The 19,140-nt window shown below is 45.8% G+C and overlaps 1 protein-coding gene across 1 annotated transcript in view; it reads right to left on the bottom strand.

Annotated features, from left to right (window-relative positions):
- The window catches only part of LOC117212721 (dynein heavy chain 1, axonemal-like), a 52,975-nt gene that overhangs the window by 1,108 nt on the left and 32,727 nt on the right, over window positions 1-19,140 (bottom strand). Inside the window, 32 exon segments of the mRNA XM_033457724.1 lie at window positions 59-285; window positions 580-848; window positions 1,165-1,317; window positions 1,403-1,654; window positions 1,820-1,999; window positions 3,063-3,429; window positions 3,779-3,933; window positions 4,393-4,586; window positions 4,703-4,898; window positions 5,117-5,342; window positions 5,444-5,754; window positions 5,841-6,112; window positions 6,253-6,643; window positions 7,284-7,453; window positions 7,680-7,844; window positions 8,139-8,244; window positions 8,351-8,481; window positions 10,568-10,688; window positions 11,298-11,426; window positions 11,528-11,630; window positions 12,425-12,633; window positions 13,141-13,310; window positions 13,728-13,890; window positions 14,033-14,257; window positions 14,528-14,743; window positions 15,886-16,046; window positions 16,155-16,317; window positions 16,467-16,717; window positions 16,931-17,134; window positions 18,199-18,352; window positions 18,438-18,516; window positions 18,882-19,121. Of these exon segments, the coding sequence (XP_033313615.1) occupies window positions 59-285; window positions 580-848; window positions 1,165-1,317; window positions 1,403-1,654; window positions 1,820-1,999; window positions 3,063-3,429; window positions 3,779-3,933; window positions 4,393-4,586; window positions 4,703-4,898; window positions 5,117-5,342; window positions 5,444-5,754; window positions 5,841-6,112; window positions 6,253-6,643; window positions 7,284-7,453; window positions 7,680-7,844; window positions 8,139-8,244; window positions 8,351-8,481; window positions 10,568-10,688; window positions 11,298-11,426; window positions 11,528-11,630; window positions 12,425-12,633; window positions 13,141-13,310; window positions 13,728-13,890; window positions 14,033-14,257; window positions 14,528-14,743; window positions 15,886-16,046; window positions 16,155-16,317; window positions 16,467-16,717; window positions 16,931-17,134; window positions 18,199-18,352; window positions 18,438-18,516; window positions 18,882-19,121 (6,353 nt within the window).

Raw genomic sequence — 19,140 nt, 5'->3', positions numbered from 1 at the left:
TCTGTTCCGACAACGAATCGAACGGTTAAACTTCGATAAGCGACAGTGAAAGCGTTACCGAGAGGTTTTAACGAAGGATAACCCTTATCTTGCCAAACTTGCGGAATTCTGTTAGTGTAGAGGCTGTTGGACACAATTTCCAAGTATTCGGACATGACAACCAATCCTTTTAAAGCTTTCAACAGATCCACCAGTGTTGTTTTTACCACATCCAGTAAACCGTTATAGCGTATAGCTTCTTGAAGCAGTACAGTGTTAAAGGACTCTTCGTACAATACCGGATACCTGAGATATATTTCCGTTATCGTGTATTCGTTGTGGCATAAAACGAAACGAACGAACGAACGAACGAACGAAAGACGAGTATCGAAGGTTTTCGTAGCGTCTTTTGTACGTTCGAAATGTAGGGAATCTCGGTTGTCGAAGTCGCGTTAGGCTCGTAAGGCGGAATAACGATCGCGAGCGTAGAAAATAAAAGGACGAAGAAGGTGACGCAAATCGCGATTCGTGGTCGTTTGCCGCATAGACAGAGAAACAGAGACGCTGTATCCATGTGTGCGCGTAAAGAATACGAAATACTTTTGCTGCATAGCGGCCAAATCGAAGGTTCGTGGTATCGTCGACAGCATATCTCGGGCTAATCGATTGGTCACCTCTTCGACGCTGGCAGCCGCGGTTCCGACTTGTCGTGGCTGAAGCGCGAGTAACGTGTTCAGGCAGGCGTACGTTTCCGCTTGCGCGAAGCTAATATCCGCGTTTGGATGCATTCCGAACATCGATGGGTCGTCGTTGAGGGGGAAGGTTTTCACGTACTCGATATAATCGTGGAACGTGGCCGTGTCTGGTAGCTGGAACGCGCGAAAAACGTTTCGTTGTTCGCGATTTGTCGTAGAAACGCAAATGGATCTTAAATTGAATTACGGTTATTCCGGTAAACAACGGATAACGTCCTATCGTACTGCTACTATCGCGACACCGTTTCCGATACCGTTCGTACATCTTCTATTCCGGAAATTATCTCGCAGATTTATCTCGTAATATTTCGAAAAATATTACGTTTCTAACGATTTTCATTTTTTTAACCTTTCTCGAGGCTATCGATATCGGACGGATAATTTTCAGTTTCTTCGCGTCGTAAAACCACGCTACGACAACGATACACACTTGAACGTAACGTCCTTCTTCGTCGAATCGGTACGACGACGACAGAATCTCTTGCCTGTAAAAATCTCGCAGAATGGTTAGCACGCATCGACGATCCCAGTCGTCCGTAATTCGGCCGCCATAATTTATGTGACCAGCTGTGTATATCAACACCTGTTTGAACGACGCGAAACCATGAGAAATCAAGCCGTGCAACTATGCACGTGTATAGATGTAACACGAGCTTAAGCTTTTATACCTTAAACGGAACGGTATCGTATTCCAAGAGAAACATGTGCAACTGCGATATGCATATCCTTAAATCACCGTCGGTGAACTCGTACGGTATATTGAATCCTAAGGAACCGAACTTTCTTCGTTCCAGTAGCACCGAGTGAAACAGACACAAGGAAAATACCAACCATTTGAAGTGGCCAACTTTCGCATGAGCAGAGTCGATAAACGTTTGCATCTCCGTCACTTGCGTCAAGTACACGCGAAACATGTTTGCCTGAAAGCGAACAACGCTTTTTTCTCTTCCGTCCTCTAAAGAATACTTTCCACGAGTTTGGTAGAATTCCACGTAAAGGATCGAGGAAGATATTCTTCGAAGAGAAGGAGAAAAAGGAAGAAGGCAAGCAAGGTTTTCAATTTAAAATACTACCATTTTGTTTACCTTTATTCCCCGGGGTGGTTCGACCGTCATTTTACTGCTGTTCTGAAGAATGCTGACGGGAAAGTCCGGCGAAGGTGCGGAGGTTAGCCATAAGCGAAAATCACGATGGTTTTTCGCCCGTGATAGACGCTCGACCAGCGAATCCAACTCCGGCATCCAACTCGGGGCTAAATGACAATTCTGCGAAAACGTATCCTCGATCTTTCGACTATTTCTTTCATCGTGTCGTTAATTGCGTACGCTTCGTTATCCTTTGCTCTTCTGGTTATTATCATTAATTCTCGATGGTAAATTTGTGGGAAAAACTAAGATCACGGCTATTTAACGAATATCCTGCGCCTCTCACTCGAATCTCGAAGTATCTCCACGATATTCGGTGGTAATTCAACGAGATGAACAAATAAGAGACAGGGAACTCTTGGTTTCGTCGCGTTAATCGAAACGCGTCGCTCCGTATCTTTATCTCGTTGTCGAGCAACGATAGATTTGCTTCCTCCTCCTTTTCGCGTACGTACAGGTATATCCCGAAGATAAACAGGCTATCATCCTCTTCTCTCTACCCCTGTCTGTTATCGTTCTCCGACGGTGTCGTCCTGTTTCTTTGAACAACGATATATCCGTTCGATCGACGATCGCGATATTTCTCGGTCTAACTTTTCCAAACTTAAAAATTTCAACTTTCACCGTGATCGAACACTTTAACAAACGCTCGATCTTAGTTTCTCTCCGCCCAATATTTATCTCGTATTGCGCGTTTCTGTCACACGAATTACGCGATTCCGTTATTTCGAACGTTCGTTTCATCGATTTACGTAACACGATACACGTAGATAAACTCTGTTAAACGAACGTAAATTACGATAATACGGCCAATTTAATCGCAATTGCACGCTACAACTGCTGGAAATTTATCATTATATCGCTTTAACCGAAACAACGTATTTCCTATCTACGTTATACGCGAATTACGCGTAAAACATTAAAACGAGACATTTTTCGCCGACGTAGTTCGAAACACGATATATAGAATTTTCGAATGTTGGAAGGCGAACGCGATGTAACACGGGAGATGGGGTATTTTGGGACGAAAACTCGTACTTTGCCGAAACCTACGCGTTCGAACAACTTGTTCGCCTACTCTTACCCGTAAAACAAGCTATAAATTTACACAGATTAACAGGCAACTTTCGTTTCTTTGTTTCTGGAAGAAAAAGCAAGAAGAAAAGGAAAAAAAAAGTCATACCTGAAAGAAGCACCAGTAACCTTGCTCCGCCGATAACTTTAACATCGCTTCGGCTCGGGGACCTTGTCCCTGTCCGAGCGAGATAGCGTGCAATTTCGTGCTCATCTTTAACTTGTCCGCGAATTTGTACAGTTCCGCGGCGGGATCTGTGCCGGTGGACAAAACGAAGACAATGGGCGTAGTTGGCGAAGATTCGTGGTAAACGGCAGACAGTTCGGTAGTTCGAGGCTCGACGAATTCGTGGCCTAAATATTTGGCCAAGTACAGTTGCATCGCGTTGGTCACTTTGTCGGGTCGAAGACACTTGAGCAGCAACATCTTCTGAAAGTCGTCCAGCTTGGATCGCCATGGTTCTGGATACGCGGCTCTGCACGGGAAATCGATTAAAGCGATACTTGTCTCGGAAAATTGCTTCGACGTCTCAGGATTTAGAAACGCGCGAAAATCCTAGGAAATTCCTTTCCTATTTTCCCCTTTTCCTTTAAAACGGCCATTAATCGATAGGATCGAAAACGATAGTAATAGGATGGACAAAATTCTCCGATATTTCCTTTGATCGTAAACCGAAATACGTGGAATGTTTTGCATTTCCGTTTTTCGTATGCGTCAGTTTTACGCGTTCGTTCCTATCTCGTGATAAACTGGTAAATCTGAAAACTGTTCCTAAAGACTAAATAGAGAGAGAGAGAGAGAGAGGGAGAGAAAGAGTTACTCACAGATGCGCCTCCTGAGCGTCGAACACCGTTTTGAATCGAGTCACCGACTCTTTGAAGAATTCGACGAATGTCCGAAAGCTTGGCAGATTCTCGAGCGCCTGAATCTCCTTCCAGCAACGCGGTGTAATCCATTCTGGCGCCGGGTTTTCACTTTCCTACGAGATAACAAATTTTCTAGTATAAAATAGAGCGTGCCGAGTTTATTTGGTCGCACACGTGGTCGCCTGCGACAGTCGGCGAATAGTTACGGTAGTTGTTTTGCATTCTAAAATTTTGATTTTACCGGTATCCACGATACACGGATATTCGGATCGAGCGGTGATACCGAATCCGAAAATTAGAGAACAAGAAGCAAGAAAATTAGTTTTCGCTACGCTAGTCGAATACGTACGCGTGTACGGGTTTCGGCGTTCGCTGCCACGGATAAAACGTTTACGTTCGATATGGTTATCGGATCGAATAAAAGAAAGGGACGATCGCGAAGAAGCGAGTCCTTTGGATAAATCGAGCCAAGTGATAATTTTAAGAAGGTCGGGAAACGTTTCGAGGCAGCAACGAATCGCTAGAATGTTCGTAAACGAGGATAAATTTGACGAAAGAATCGCGTTTCTTACTTGCATCGGTTCGGCTCCCGACAAAAGATGCCTCCATTCGATCGCGTCGATCGAATCGTCGTTCATACGAATCCTAGCGCAAACGAGGAACGCGAAGTGAAGCTTGTGTTTTTCAAACAGACTGCGGCACACGTTCGAGAACAGCGACAGCATGAATTTCCCGTTGATATTTGCCACTCGTACTTGGATATCGGCTGAAAATTACCATCGTTAGATAGCGTCTGTGGAATCTAGAAGCGACGGTCGAAGCGTCGCGTGCACTTATTCGTCGTGCACCGATTGATCGTATTTATCGAAATTGTTCGCTAACCGCTCTTTTCCGTCGCCAGTATGCTGTTGTTGAAGATGTCGACGAACCATTCGAGCGAGTACTGATACATCGTGTCGATGAACTGCAGATCGGAGAGACAAAAGAAGAGGATACGGGCGCGAACCGCCACTGGTATATACAGCGATCTGGTCGTGTCGATGTCTACCTGGGTGATCTCCGCCTCTTTCATCTTTACCTACGCGCGTTACTCTTATTACCGTTTATCGTTTATCGTTTATCGTTTATCGTTTATCGTTTATCGTTTATCGATCTCCCTCCTCTCCACCTGTTTGCTGGTTTTCTAGCGGCGTGGTAAGAAGGACGGGTGGGAGGAAGGCTTGGCCCAGTGTTACCGGGACTCTTAAAAGGTCGATCGACTGGACGATATCGGTAAGGTTTAAGGTCGAGGCGAACCTTGATCTGCTCGCTTTTAACTTTGGACGCCTCCAACGTGAGAATAAGATCCATGTCGTCGACGGCGGAACCCTCGGACACCGACAATCGATACAGAATCCTGTCTTCTATCTGCTGTAGCTCTTTTCTCATTTCGGCGTTCGATTCGATCAGAACGTTTCTCGCTTGCTCGAGGTCCGGTCGTTCCTGGATGGCGACCAACGACAGCATCTGATCCTCCAGACCTCTGTTACAGTCGATATTTCCCCATTTTAATCTCGCCAACGTTCCAACATCGATCGTTTCGACCGTTTGCCATTTCGCTAGAAAGGATTCGCCGCGGCTTACGTGGCGGTGAGCGCAAAGTTGACCAGCAGTATTTTCACGCACACTTCGGGCGTGTAACGCGGACTCGAGAGTCTGGTGGTGAGGAAGAGCCGGAAATCCGGATTGTAGGGAACGATATTCTCGCCAACTTTGACGCACCATTGGCCGCCATGCTCGAACAACGATCTCAAGAGAATCGGGTCTAATCCTGCCTCCAGCTCTTGGCCGACGTTCTCCACCAGGCAGGCTCTACCAAATCGCACGCAGGACTCGACCACGCGAAGCAGCTCTTTGTCCTTCATTCTCGCCACCGATATGCCGTTGCCCTTGTACTACTTGCCCGTAAAGCGTAGTTTCTTTAATTTATCGTCTACTATGTTCGATACGACAAATACGATATCGCTCGCTCGTTGCTCACCATCGAACGTATCCATTTGTTCGCTTGCGCTTGGGGGTCGATAAACAGCGGCCAGCGATTCGAGTGCATCGCCAGCACGGCGTTTTCCACGGATAGCGTATCTCTGGGTAATCCCTCGATTTGCCACCTTCTTATCTCCACTTGATCGCCCAAAGTGGATACGGGGTCGCTGCCCGGCGTGTGCGGAACCCCTTCGCCGAGAACCTTTTTCCACGACGATAACAGCGTCTGTCGATACGCGTCCGTAAAAGGCGTCAAATAGGCTATCGCACCTGTAATTGCGATTAAGAACGTCGAAATTTCTCGTTTTCCAGAAAACGGGCGAACCTTCTCTCGACTTGCGAGCAAACGTACAGAAAAAAAAAAAAAAAGATAAATGGAAAAGAGAAAGAAGAAAAAGAAACGTTGATACCGGAAGCTAGGAGGATATCGCCGACGGCGTTTTTCAACGACGTATTTAGTTCGAGCACCGTGCTGGTCCAACGTATCTGTTCCCCGGCGAGACCGTCGATCAACCTGACAGCTCTTCCCATCCTATCTTCGCAAAGCTGCTTTTCCCGCTCCAGTTCCGCTTTCCTCTCCTCCTCTTCTCGCAGAAGCTTTCGCAGTTGCTCCACGCCTTCCTCCACCTCCCTCAGTCTCTGTATCGCCATATTCAGCGTCTTCTCGGTGTCCGCGAGAGCCGCCTCGGCTTTCGCCAATGCCTCCATCTTTGGTATTACTTTCAGATTTACGAAATAGTAGTTGTACATCGCGTGCACCCACAGGCACAGCGAGTGACACGCCTTTGACACGTATTGGATCTGAAACAGCGCGATCTCGTTTTGCTCGCTGTGTAGCAGCTTTTCTCCTATTTCCTCTTTATCTCCCCACCGCTTTACACGATTCTCGCTTTATACCGTATCGCTGTATAAATCGCTACTTGCCTCGTCTCTGACTGTGAAACACGCGAGAAAACTATGTTCTCGCGAACCGAACAATTTCAAATTATAGGCGTCGTGTAACGCGGATGTGGCGATAATTTAGCCTTCGCGCAGTAAAGAGACTGGAATTCAGCGTCTTGGATCTCGGTCGGTAGTTTCTTTACGTCGAGGAAACGTCGAAGTCAACCGATTCCAATCAACGCGCAAATCGACCATCGTATCGAATCTCGAAAATTTCTTTTTTTTTATTTGCTTTTGCTTTTTTCTATTTCCTATTTTCTATTTCCTATTTTCTATTTTCTATTTCACGTAGAGTTTCCATTCGACGGAATATTTTTCGCTTAAATTTAACAAATCTTTTATGCGCTGAAAGTACGTACGCATACCCGGGCGCGTAACCCGGAAACGTTCGCGTTCGTCGCTAGAACGCTAGAGTTAATTTCAAGCAACTACGGCGCGTACAAACGAACGAAACGCGCGCGAACCACCGGCACCTACCTTATGCTCGTTTGAATCGTACCTTGGATGGTTGAAAATCGGGATTTTCGATGTAGGGCTTTAGCTTATTTATTATTTCTTCGGTCAGATTCTCTTTATCGTAGTTCTCCATGGTGTATAAAAAGTGGCCCGGATCCGAGAGCATCAAGCTGCCAGGTGTCCAGTAATCCAGTTTCGTTTCTGCCCCGAATCCTCCACCCACCGGCACCTAACGTTCCAACGAACGCTACAAACTATTTCTCGAATATTCCGCAGCCGGAAATCGCAAGGAATTTCCGACCACCGTGGTCGGAGGCAGACGGCGTTGGGAAATTTGAGAAAAATCGAGAACGCGGCAAAGATAAGAGAGCCAGGAATCCTGTTTTAATTCTCTTCCGCCTCTAGACGTATCTATCGAGCGGACTTTTCTCTCGCAAACACCTACGAACCTTGATCGGTTTCACGTTGTTTATGATACAGATGGCTTCGATGACGAGAAGCACGCCGACCGGTGGCCTTTTCATCGCCTTCACCTCGGTGATGTCGTTTCTGTTCAGGGCTTTCAAGCTCTTTTCGGCAGCGATCAACATCGGTCGTGCTTCACCTGTGGCAAACATCGGCGAGTATCGATCGAATCGGTCCGCACGGTGCAGGCACGAGCGTGTCGCGTTAACGAACAAACACTCCCGACGTTGTGCCATCGCTCGGTACGTTGCACGCGGTTGCGAAACACGCTTTTATCGATTCTACTACCCCTATTCGTGCACGCGCACGCAACAGTCGTCGAAAAAGTCGTCAAAGTTTTTGCTCTTTCACTTTTTAGAGAAAGCGAACCACGCGAACCAACGAGAAGCATCGATGTGGTCGCGTCTTCCGTTCGCACGATCGAACCACTCACTCAAATCGGCTTCCGCTTCGTCTCTGATCGCCTGATTCTCCAGCTTCATCCTTGCCGCTATCGCCTCTTGCTGTTTCGCCTGTGCTCGCGTCTTCTCTGCCTCCGTCTGTAACGGATCATCGAATCTTTCACTCGCATATCCAAAGATGGAACGTTCCTATCGTTCGTTCGTTACCACCCGCTGTTACGTATTCCAAGCTACGATTACTAACGGTGTCGACCGTGATCTTCTCGATCATTCTAGCCGTCGCTCTCGCCGCTTCTTCCAACTTTGGTTTCATCTCCGCGAGCAATCGCTGCATATCTTTTACTTCCGTTTCCGCGCTCGCCAGTTTCTCCAGACCTGTGCAAAACGATCATCGTCTTTCAAAAATTTCTTTTTTCCATCGTTTTTACGTTATCGAGGCGCAAAAATCGGAGGCGCAAAAATCGGAGGCGCAAAAATCGAGGGCGCAAAAATCGGAGGCGCATCGGCTCTCTCGCCAAATATTCGCACGTCACGACCAACGTATCGTGTCGTTTCGATGCCAGACCCCGATCGATCGTATTACGCACAGATAGAAATACTAATGAAATTGGCCAACGATTCGGTGAGAAATTCAAACTCGACGGAGAAAAGAAGAAACGTGGACGCGTCGTCGAACGGAAAACCACGCGGAATATGCAAATAAAACTGTCGTTCGTTAATCGCATTGGTTCGACCGTAATTGGCGAGGCAGCGACCAATTATTCGATTTAGCGATCGATTTCGTTTTACCCAGGGTGCTTCGTTCGCGACAGCTCGAACTAAATAACGTTTATCGCCAACCTGTTCGTCCAACCGTATTCGACGAAGCGAGCTCGGCGATGTAATTTCATCGTTTGCCGTAAACGACGATGATTTGCGAAATAAGTCGCGACATTGAAAGGCGACAGAACGAGCAACGAATATCTGGTCGTCGAATAAAATCCTACTTTGTCGTAAAAGTTCCATCAAAGTGATCGATCTACGAGAGATTCGCCGTAGTGGCAAATTTTCTTTGAAAAATTACTTTGAAAAAGTAAGTATAACTTTGAGAGAGAGAGAGAGAGAGAGAGAGAGAGAGAGAGAGAAAAATCGTAAAATGTCGATTTCTGCGATATAACGATGAAATAGAAATAAAAGAGAATACAAGGAGTAGAACGCAAACGGATAGGTTTAAAGTTTCGACGATAACGAAAAGTCTTATCTGAAGATTCGATCGCTGCGTGAAAATATTTGGAAATTACGATGGCGATAAACCGAATGGAACGTTAAAAATTAGAAAAACGATTAATCGAAGCCGATCGTTCGGCGAAAATGGTTTGCTCTTAACAGATGACTTTTAAGGCTTGTTTCGTTGGTTCCGCGACCGATATTTATGGCTCGGCCGTAGTAGAAATCGATAACTCCAAGTTGCCACGTATAACGAGCTTTCGTCAGACGGGTTTCGTTTAATTCATCACCTCCAAAATTACAGCCACGGGTCATTTACCTTTGACCCTTCGCGGAAGCTACGCTTTCATCCTCCTTGGACGTTTGTCGTTCCTTCCGTCCTTATTTTCCTGTTAATAATTAAGGCCAAAGATATTTTCGTAGTACCGTTGGTTTATCGCAACTCGCTAACCAGCTTCCTCAAACGTGCTTCCATCATCCGGCTAAACGTACCGGATCAGGGGTTCGAGATCGTAATTTTCAATCGAGAGTCGTACGTCTAAAACTTTGACCGGTCTTTTCACGAATTAAGAGAGGAAAGGTTAACGCTGTCGACAAAGTGTATCGTCGGTTTGAAGCGCGAACGTTGGCGTAGCTACGATTTCAACCGAGAAATCGTAAAAGAGAAAACGTCTTCATTCGTATCGTTCGATGTAATTTCCAGCGGAGGAGCGTTCGTTTAAAGTTTAAAAGACAAACAGCTTGGGCGTTTGATTTAAACGGGTAAGCAGAGGCGTCGCATCGAGAAAGCGATCCGCACTTTGAAAACCCTTCCGCGCATTAGAAATTCTGCCAACGTCTGTTCGTACCAGGTAACGTAAAAAGCGATTCCAAGTAGGTAAGTTAAAGTGGAAGATTCTTGAAATTTCGGTGTCGCGTTCGCTTTTTTCGCAGCAAATCGATCACCGTATTATCGCGTAAGGAAGGTAGTTTTAGCGGTTCTCGCGCGAATAATCCTCTACAAAAGGTACAAGGTGATCGGCAAAGTTAAGTGGCTTTCGATCGTACATATACCTACGCCAGACGATGTAACGTCGATACTTTTGTATCGATAACTCGATACGATTCGTCCATACGAAAACGTCCATTGACCTTTTAGTAAATAGTAAGAGTAAAAATGATCGTTGTTGAAAAAAGGAAAGAAAGAAAAAGAGAAAAAGAGATTCCAAGAGACGAGTCGGAGAACGAAAAAAGGTTGTAAATTTTTGATACGAACCAGTAGCGAGACGATCCGCCGCCGTTTGTATCTCCGTTTTCTTCTTAGCCAGGAGATCACCGTAGCCGGATAATAGTTCCAGATACGACGTGGGCGTAACGTAATTATACCGGTTCAGTTCCTGCGCGATACGATATTTTTCTTTTCAGTTGTCGGATAATACGAGCGAACGAAGGCTTTTCGCTACGTTATTCCGCCAACGATTAATAATCGGGTCGGTCTGGTCGACTCGGTCGCGCTGTGTTTCCCAATTTTACGAAATAACAACATGTCCCTGATACGCCTAGTTTCGTTTACGACGAGATTTACGAATCGAACGTTTGAACGAAATTTTTCTTGCCCCGTCGAACCCCCGTTATATTACTCGATTCGTTTTTGCTCGCTGCGGCTTTTACATCTTTTACGTTTCGTATACGAAACGCAAGTCGCTGCTTTCAACACGCAACACGCGCAACACGTGCAAAGAAACGTTTGTTTTTCGAAAGGGACGAAAGAGGATTCTGTTCTGTTTGGCGAGATTTCGACACCGCGCGATCATTGAATACAAAAGGCTATAAGAGGCGCGTTTCGCCGATATTCTCTTCTTCGAAGTAACTTTCGATTCGGCCGTGCGTTAAACTCGTATTTCCGCGTCGCGTAAATTAACGTCGGAACTTTGTAACGCAAGCGGTATAACGACGAAGAATTTTTCAGTTTTCCCCTCTGTTCGATTTTTCCTACTCCGACTTACCTTGAGAAACAGATCGCTCGCATCGATCACGCTCGAATGCATATACTGGCACATTCTTACGATCGACTTCAACGCGTCTTCGGTAATAGATTCGTCTTGTATCTCGGACAGGAAGCGCATAGCGACGCTCTGTAACACGAACGCCAACAAGTACAAATCGTCGACCGAAGCGAAAGAAAAAAGACCGAAAAGTCTCGTCGTCGGAAATAACGGTCGCAGCGCATACGAACCTGAAGCGCGGCTTCCGGCCACGGACAAAACCAATCGATCGTGCAGCAGTTCACCAAAGCTGGAAACTGCCTGATACGCGCGCGAAACGTCTCGCCGATCGGGCTGAAAGTTCGAAAGGCCGTTGAAATTTGTATTCTTCGATCGACGAACGGGGGACTATACCAAAGTCGGTGGGAAAAGAAATTCGCAAACGAATTTACCGTGCAACGACGCGCACAGGGTTCTAAGCGCGAGTCTTTGCAAACCGAAATAAAGCGAAAGTGGAAATTTACACGATATAGGCGACAGGAACGGAAGAATAGAAATATTCCGATGGAATTGCGGCGTAAACGCGATTTAAGAGGCGAATTCTCGTGACAGCGACGAACGAGAGAAAAAAGGTGAGCGGAAGATGTACGTCACCACGGATGAGGTCGTTTGTCAATTTCGAGGAAACGATCGATGGACGAAGCGTTTCGTTTCGCGTTACGAATCGTCCTTTCTCTGGCTTGATTTACGCGTCCGATCTCAAGGCCACGATAAATCAGCGAAACTCGCGTATAAACGCGGAAACGCGAAATTCTACCTCCGAATATCGAACTCGTTTTATTTGCCGTTCGTATCGACGACGAGATCTACCCGGCCGTCTCTCGTCCGTCCTCTTTCTCTCTACATATAAACTAAAATCATAGAAAATTCTATAGAATCGATCGCTAATCGATCGGAAAATTTCTATTCCGTTTCGTGTAAAATGAATTTCCGATTTGCCGCCGATCAATCTCTTATGCGTGTACGCGCGTACCACCCGATCGGTTCCATCCGCTATACGATCCTACGATACGTTCAATTTTCATCAAATTCATCGAAACGATCAATTTCGTTAGAAAGAAAAAAGAAGAGGAAAAGGAAAACTATACCTCATAGTAACGACCACGTGTAGGTTGTTACGCACTGTCTTCACGTAGAAGGAAAACAGGTTGCTTCTATTGATCTGTAGGCCAGCTTCCTGCACGTGGCCACGCATCGAATGAAAGATCTTTTCCATTTCATCCGCCTTGTAGATATTTGGTACGTCACCGTTGTTTAGCACGCTGTTCAAATCCTCTAGCATCGAATCGTCTTTTATCTGAACGACACGGCGAACAAATCATTTCTCCTTTCTTTATCCTTATCGAATCGCTGTCGATACCGTCTTAACCTAACTTAACCTATCTTAAAAACTAAACTCGAAGAAAAATTTCGCCTGCCAATCACGACTTTCACACGGTCGAAACAGCAAGAGGCAAACGATTACCATTAACGATACGTTGTCAAGCTTTTACCTTCTTTTCAAACACGCGTACTATTTATCGAACGGATAACGATCGATCGCGAGGGAAGTCCGTCGATTCGAACGGATAACAAACAGAAGCTCTTCGACGAGAACGAAGAACAAACAGAGCTTTTGCTCTTCGAGTTCGATCGCATCGATGATACGAAGGATGCGCGTATTACGTCGTATCGTATGAATTTCAATTATATTTTCGATATTTTCGATATTTTCGACAAAGCAAAATTCTCGTAGCCATAGATCGAATAAAATAGATATTTTATAGATACGGCCAACGATCGATAACGAGATATCGTAATCTACCTGTGTGTCGGAAAATAAAAAGACGATACATTGGTTCTGTACACCGGCCTTCATCATTGAATTTTTAATATCGTCGCGCCAATCGCTCGTCGTGTAAGCGCTGCTCAGCTCTATTTGAAAACAAGCGTAATCTTGCATGTTCGAGGCTAGTCTCGTTAAGCTCTGTCGTCCTAAATAAGGATAACGATGCTACGTTCGGAAAGATGGCGGTGATACGAAGAAGCGTTCCTCGTCGATCGAGGATTTACCAAAATTAAACTATCAAAAAAAAAAAAAAAGAAAAAAAAACAACCTAAGAACTGTGGTAAAAAGTTGGATTACGCGTAAAAAGCTTTTTCGAGCCAACCAAGTTTCTCGATATTTTATCGATCGTTCTAAGAGTTTTCTCTTCGACAGCTGTCGTTTGACACGTTTAACAACCGTACGCTCGGCTGTCGTTACCACGATTTCTAGTTGCACGATTTCTAACGCAATGTGCGTGCGTTGGTTGGCGCAAAGAAACGAAAGAAATAAAAACGTAGAAAAATTTGACGAGCAACGCTAGGAAACTTCGCGAACGATCGTGCGAAACATTTTCTCTACGTCACCCGATCCTCCCATTCCCAAAAGCAGAGCGTTTCCTCGAGGCTGTCGTAGGATTCGATTGATCCTGCAGATATGATCCATAGCGTCTTGGAACAGTACCAGTTTCATGGGTGTCGTTGTCGAAGCATTGTAATCTTCCAAGAATTCCTCCAATACGTGTTCCATCTACGAGCAATATCGGTAACTCTTTACGCGTTACAGTGCATAGAGTCGCAAACAGATTCGTTACGTAAATATTTTGCGTTATCCAAATCGTATTCGAACGAGAAGAAGAAACACGACCGCTCTATTACGAATAAACACTTGCCTTCTTCCGATCGGTTATTTCATCGTACTGTTTGCTGGTCCCAACAAAGTCACCGAAAAATAACGTTACGTCGCCGACGATTTCACTGGGATCGCACCGAAACTCTCTGCTCATCGTATTTCGCAAGAGGTCGTCGAACCATTTTCGGTCTTGGTCGTCCACCAAACGATCGCTGAACACTCGTACGTTCTCGTGGTACCAGAGTAACAATAATTTTTCACGACGCTGGATGAAATCGTTTGTTTCACTCGATCGTTGTTAACCTGTATCGGCTTTTATCGGGATTATCGCATCGACGAGCATATTATTAACGCCGTTACGTCGCGTAGACACGTTTCGTACGGTTACGGTTATCCCTGTCGTTAACGTTCGTATCATTGGTAGAAAGAAACACGCACGATACAACTGCGTATTTTCTGCGTTGCAATAATCCGTTAAATTTATAAACGACGCGAAAGCAATAGAAGGAAAGATACTCGTACGGGCTTTACCAACCTCTATTTTTGCCGGATTCATCATGAGCATTCCTTGGAACACTTTGCCGAGATCGCGAACGTTATAGGTATAATGAGACTTGTGAGGCGTCGGCAGCAACTGCTTGCATATAACGGTATATAAATCCAACGTGGAGTTCACAAAAGCGTCCAACATGTGTGCAAAGTGCGGCGTCACGGACAGCCAGGCATTTAGGATCGTTCCAAAGATGTGTCTCTAGCGTAAAAACGATCGGACGATTTTCGTATTTTTTCGTTAATTCGCGCTTTAAAATTCGTCGCTCGAACCAAGATCGTGACTCGGCTGAAAAACTTTCGCGCGTTTCTTCGTCAGAGATTACGAGACAGGTTGGTTGGCTAAAATGCCAACTATTCGCGGCGACACGAACGTGGCGAACGAAAAAGATGAAAACAACGAACGGACTTGTTCGTCCTTCTTCGATACGTCCAACGAATGGATCTCTGGAACGGCAAATAAGGAGCGAACGCGTAGAATTTGAAAGAATCGTCAAACAGGATACGCGACTCCTACGTATATGGTCGTACTTGGACGTTAATTCGCTCACTGGTCGTTTCTCGTTACTTTTGTCTTGCACGAGCTACGCTTTCGAAAACGCAGCACGGAGATTTTCCACGTTTTTATGGAGAACAGTTGCATACCTGACACGTATAAGTACACTCCCCGAATAGAAGGTAACGCGTGCCCGTGTCGACCTTGCCCGATCCGACCAATTTAAAAGGTACACCAGGGGAAGAAACAGATTGGAACGGGGGCTGATGGTTATGGCCACTCGTTACTAGCGAAATCGGTGATCAAGATAAATTATGGCAGGCAGTGGCACGACTTACGACGACTAATTGCAGCGAGCACGAGGGAGAGGACAAATAGAGGCAGGCACCGGCGATACTTTGTCTCTTTCACGAGCCACGATTATTCCTTGTGGGCGTGGATCGACGACTCGATGGAATAAAACCGGATAAACGTCGAGGAAAATGAACGCGACTCGGCTGTGGTGGAACTTACCCATGGAAGTCAGCCATCGGCGTTTAAGGGGTTTCACGCACCTAGCACTTGGGGTGGCTGTATCGAAAAATCGATTTTACGGTCGCTTTTGTTCCAACATACGGTTGGAACGGTCGAACAACGCCAGGAAAATTCCTATTTCCGATAGAATCTTCGTTCGTCCGATTAATCGAGATCCCGTTAATCGAGAGCGTAACACGTCGAGACGTTAAAACTTTCAACGCCAGACGTTAATCGTTGTCCGTTTGGTCTGGTTTCTTGATTACTTCCGGCTGTCTATGCCACGCGGTCACTGTAATCGTTAATCGGCTGAAAAATCCTCGTTTAAGTATTACCTTAGCGTCGTCTTCCATTTCCGGGAATGCAATGAAATGAAAGTGTCGCAACAGTCTGTCGGTTATTGGATTTCTACCGCCACCGGGCGGTCCCATCGCACCGACGAAATTGACATCCTCTATCCGGCTGAACGAACCGATCTCCTTCCGGTCGTACCATCCTGAAATATTTTCATTCCCGCGGCTCGATTCGCGTAACGATCGCGGAACGCGCTAAACGTCTCGCTCGGTTCGCCGAAACACAGTAAATTACGTTTCAAACGAATTACCTCGAAAGTCCATGAATTGTCGCAGCAATTCGATAGGAGGCTGAGCACCGTACGTGTCAAGAGCGGGCATGTTCAAATCGTCGATGAAGAAGATTTGCTGTCGAAGCAACGGTGGCCCGTACACGTCTTTACGCCTTTTCGTCAATTTTTCGTCGATCAAATCCTTTTTATCGCAACCGCGAAATAGTTTCTTTAGTTAGCCATTTTGAATTTCGGATAAAAGAACCCGGCTATTTCCCGATTTAACGTTAAATTTTCGTACCGCATATTCTTTACGTTGTTTCGCGTCGGAAAGTACGGCCTATCCCATACCTGAGTCTGATTCGCGCTAGTTCTGGCAGAGAAGGTGATAAAGTCGCAAATAAACTTCTTCGGCATGTTCCTCGAAAGTTTCGCCGTTACGGTCAGAGTCTTTCCACTTCCGGTTGGCCCGACACACAGAGGGTTCGAGTTGTTGATCAACAGATAGCCGATCAGTGTCGCGCTTCTTACGCTGTCCATCGTCGGTATTTCCATGTCTATTGTCGCGATCGTAACGAAATGATTACACGCGGACCAAGTATCTTTATTTTACCACGTTTCGCTGTTTACCGGCAAACTTCATCTCTGGCGTGATGCTGATCGTAGCCACGTCGTCCAACCATTTGTACCATCTCGGTGCGACTGGTTCTTGGCCGTCGATCGGATCGGTAAAGCCTCCGTCGTGCAATCTACGGCGAACAATCGTCATTGAAACGGAAAAAACGAGGCAAAGGGAAGGTTCGATAAAGATGTACACCTGTAATCGAACACCAGACCGTCGTCGGGAAACGGCAAAGGATGGCGATTGTCCTTTTGCACTTTTCTCGTCCACTCGTTGAATATCAGACGACCGTTATAGTCGCTGGTAGCACCGAGACTCCAGACTGCAGCGAAAGCTGCCCAAGGTGACAGCAGACCGGCTGAAACGATACTATCGTCGTCTCCAAAGTGGCGACTGACTTTCGCCCGATAAACCCGACAAGCCCGACAAACCCGACAAACCCGACAAACCCGACAAACCCGACAAACCTGATAAACGCGATTAGTCGTTGCAAGATCGATCTATTTTCGTCGTTACATGTTCGTCGTCCTGGCGGTAATTATGCTCCCTCGTAATTTATCTTTTTTAGCCACGAGGGGTTCCAAGGTTACCGATTTCGTAACGCTCGTACGCTTAATCCTACGCCAACCAACTTTCCTATCGTTCGCTACAGAGATTTATCAAGCTTATCGCGTGCTTTCTCACGGAATATCTAATAGGTGGCGCAGAGATTCCAGAAATGAAAATATCTCGTCCCGCTACTTTCCACAAAATCGAACGAAATCGGACACGTAACGTAATGCTCGTTTAAAATATAGTCGCTCGGTGAAAATTTCGACGATAATCCGATAATGTTACATTAACAAACGTAATAGGAAAAGTCCTATATACGCGAAAGGACAAACTTTTCGCGACGGCTAAACGTTTAAACGGAAGCTTGCCGATATTAACCGATATTGCCGATTTCAGGTTTCGTACGTACGGTAGGTGGAGACGTTTCTTTGCTTTCCTTGGTCGAAACAACAACGCGATAAAGGCATCCCTGCGATAAAGAGAACAACATACGATAAAAAAGTTTTCACGTTAAATGCGTTTTCGCCGCGTTTCCGTTATTTATGCCGCGCTAATTCCGATTGCGAGCGATCGGGTTTCTCGTTACATTAGTAACGGTCGTAGGTAGCATCGTGTAGCTTGTAGGCGGTAGACGCAACCTACGTAGAATGTGTTATGTGGCAGATAGTGGTAGAGTCTACGAATGGTACGTCATAGATAGCGGCAAACTAGTAACTATTCCACGGTTCTACGCTGTTCTAGCATCGCGATGTCCACAATTTTCCCTTTTAACGCTAAATTAGACGCTAGAAATAAGCAAAGTTAGAAAAAAGACAAAAACGGTGAAAAGTATTTCAGGGGAATTCTTACGGATAAGTTGTTGGAAACTGGCACTCGGCGGAGGTTTCCCGTCTCGACCAGCCATCGGACCAATCCGAAAGTTCATCAAGTTTATGTAGGACTGTACCATCCCGGAATCGACGGTGTTTACGATTTCTCGTAGATCGTTGCGTAGAACTTTCAGCCCGGGAAATAAAAACTGCCTGGTTAATTCGGCGATTTCGTCCACGTATTCCGACATATTCTGCAATTATGCGGTTACGTGCTAGCTACAACGCGTGTAAGTTTCGATCAGTCGTTCGAATGTTGCTTATCCGTAGACCGCTTACTTTCGGCAATCGTCTCAACCAGCAATTAACCAGGGGATCGAGACCTAAACCTTCCGGTTCCATATACACCATGCCGCATCTGACCATCAGGGTAAAGATTAAAATCCTCGAATGATCATCGCTACGCGACTAACCAGCTAGCGCTTTTTAAGCATTTTTCACCCATTTTTTTACGCTTTTTAATATAAATAAATAAATATATAGGATGAGAATAAATGTAAATCCAAATACGAACGTAAACACGCTGTTTCTTTCTTTCGTTGGTTCGCGTTGAGCGACGCTCGATCGAGGCTCGTCCACGTTCCGATTATATCGTACGTACTCGTGCGTTCGTATATCGGCCTATCGTCGTTTATCGCGTTAACGATCGGAAAGAGTCGTTAATCAAAGTTACGATTTACGGTTCTATCAACGATCCATCGATGAATTATTTTGCGAATTAACCTTGAAACCGTAGCCGGCGAAGCGACCCTCAGGTCGGCTACTTCGAACATCATCGTCATCGTGGGCAGGATCTTCATTATTTCACCGGACGTTAGACAAAGTTTCTTATTGTCGTCTAACACGGTGTTCATGTTCTCGATCCACAGCGCATCGACAGGTCCGTCGAAAACGTACCAACGTTTGTTCGAATCGTCCGCGGCTATTCCAGCTCTGAGCAACGTCGAGAAAATTCCATCGGTCCTAAGAAAATGCATTTCCT

This window comes from Bombus bifarius, unplaced genomic scaffold (genome assembly GCF_011952205.1).
Source record: "Bombus bifarius isolate JDL3187 unplaced genomic scaffold, Bbif_JDL3187 scf7180000008359, whole genome shotgun sequence".
NCBI classification, from domain to species: domain Eukaryota; kingdom Metazoa; phylum Arthropoda; class Insecta; order Hymenoptera; family Apidae; genus Bombus; species Bombus bifarius.
This window is presented reverse-complemented; position numbering and strand designations above follow the sequence as displayed.